This window comes from Alligator sinensis, unplaced genomic scaffold, assembly GCF_000455745.1.
Source record: "Alligator sinensis unplaced genomic scaffold, ASM45574v1 scaffold166_1, whole genome shotgun sequence".
Lineage (NCBI taxonomy): Eukaryota > Metazoa > Chordata > Crocodylia > Alligatoridae > Alligator > Alligator sinensis.
In genome coordinates, this window is record NW_005842098.1 from 1,502,508 (window position 1) to 1,504,255 (window position 1,748).

Below are 1,748 nucleotides of genomic sequence, written 5' to 3' on the forward strand. Positions count from 1 at the left end.
GGGTTTTGTAGCCGCCCGCCGCCTTCCTCGCCTTCTTCGCGGGGGCCTTGGCGGCGGGGGCAGAGGCATCAGGCGCGGCTGAGGGTGCTGTTTCCGACATCGCTGGTGACAGACGCTTTCCACTAGACAGAAGAAAACAATTGGGCTGGAGTAGGTCAGATGCCTGGTATTTTTAGAGGAGAGATGCTCTCTGATTGGTGCGTTAAAGAGCCCGCCCAGCTGCAAAGCAAAGCAGCTCTTCTGCCTGCTCAGTTTGTGTTTCTTTGGAGTTAAAAAAGTGCATTTTCGCCTCAATATCCGTCCCCAAATCACCCCATTTCTTTTCCGTGAGAAGGGAACAGAGAGTGCTTTCGTTCGGTGAAATATCCAGGGGGAGAGGCTAATGACGGATTTAGGAGGAACCCAGAAACTCTGCATTCAGGTGCTGAAGGAAGCTCTGAAGTGAGAAAGTTTTGTTTTTCCTTGCAAAATAAAAATATACCTTTCAAGACAACGCCGGGTCGACACGTGCATTTTATTCCTGAGAGGGTTTTCTTCAAGTCAGAATGAAAAGCAAGTGATTTGAATGGATTTTTTTCTGTGTAAAGTGTTTTTGAAGAGAAGGAAGTAACACAATTTGCTCTCTAAGCTTTGGATATGGATGGAGAATTGGCTGCCTTAACTGTGTTATTTACATCCTAAAAACATTGAATTTTGTTGAAATAGTGCCTTATACAGCATGGCATGGGAATGAGTAAACATCTATAGAGTAGTATTTATAACCTTTACTTCTATATGAAAGTCTAGAACATACTTTGCCTCTCCAGATGTTACAATAGAACATACTAATGACAAATGAGCTGGTTGTTTTAGAGTTTTCCTCCTTTTAAAGTAACTTTCTTGCTATTTGAATTATTTTACTAAATAGCATCCACTGTCCTTCAAATGTAGCAAACAAATTATTTTGCTGTTGTAGTATTTTAATCTGAGACCAAAAACACAATAGAAGTACGTATGGTATAGTTTGTTCAATCTATTCCAATAAGAATATTCTAAAAGTGATTCTAAATGATATGGGATGAAACGCATTTAAAGGATGTGTTAGAATGTCTGTCTGTTTAAAGTCACTAGCTATTTTTGATTCATAGACTTCATAGACTTCATAGACATTAGGGCTGGAAGGGACCTCGGAAGATCATCGAGTCCAGCCCCCTGCCCAAAGGGCAGGAAGTCAGCTGGAGTCATAGGATCCCAGCAAGATGAGCATCCAGTTTCATCTTGAAGGTGTTCAATGAAGGCGCTTGAACCACCTCCTGTGGCAGGCTGTTCCAGACCTTGGGGGCTCGGACAGTAAAGAAATTCTTCCTTATGTCCAGCCTGAAACGATCTTGAAGTAGTTTGTGACCATTTGACCTCGTCATCCCTTGGGGCGCTCTGGTGAACAAACGTTCCCCCAGATACTGGTGGTCACCCCTGATAAACTTGTAGGTGGCCATCAAATCACCCCTGAGCCTGCGCTTTTTCAGGCTAAAGAGCCCCAGGGCTCTCAGCCTGTCATCGTAGGGTCTGCTTCCCTGACCTCTGATCATGCGCGTGGCTCTTCTCTGGACTCTCTCAAGCTTCTCCACATCCTTTTTGAATTGTGGAGCCCAAAACTGGACACAGTACTCCAGCTGTGGCCTCACTAAGGCCGAGTACAGGGGGAGAATGACGTGCCGGGATTTGCTTGAGAAGCATCTATGGATGCAACCCAGCGTTTTGGTCGCTTT

At 44.7% G+C, this 1,748-nt stretch overlaps 1 protein-coding gene across 1 annotated transcript in view; it reads right to left on the reverse strand.

Annotated features, from left to right (window-relative positions):
• The window catches only part of LOC102375865 (histone H1.01-like), a 1,186-nt gene extending 1,044 nt beyond the window's left edge, over window positions 1-142 (reverse strand). Inside the window, 2 exon segments of the mRNA XM_014520199.2 lie at window positions 1-13; window positions 15-142. The exon segment at window positions 1-13 is cut by the window's left edge and continues 1,044 nt beyond it. Of these exon segments, the coding sequence (XP_014375685.2) occupies window positions 1-13; window positions 15-100 (99 nt within the window). The 5' untranslated portion in view covers window positions 101-142.
• Window positions 143-1,748: the final 1,606 nt, after the last annotated feature.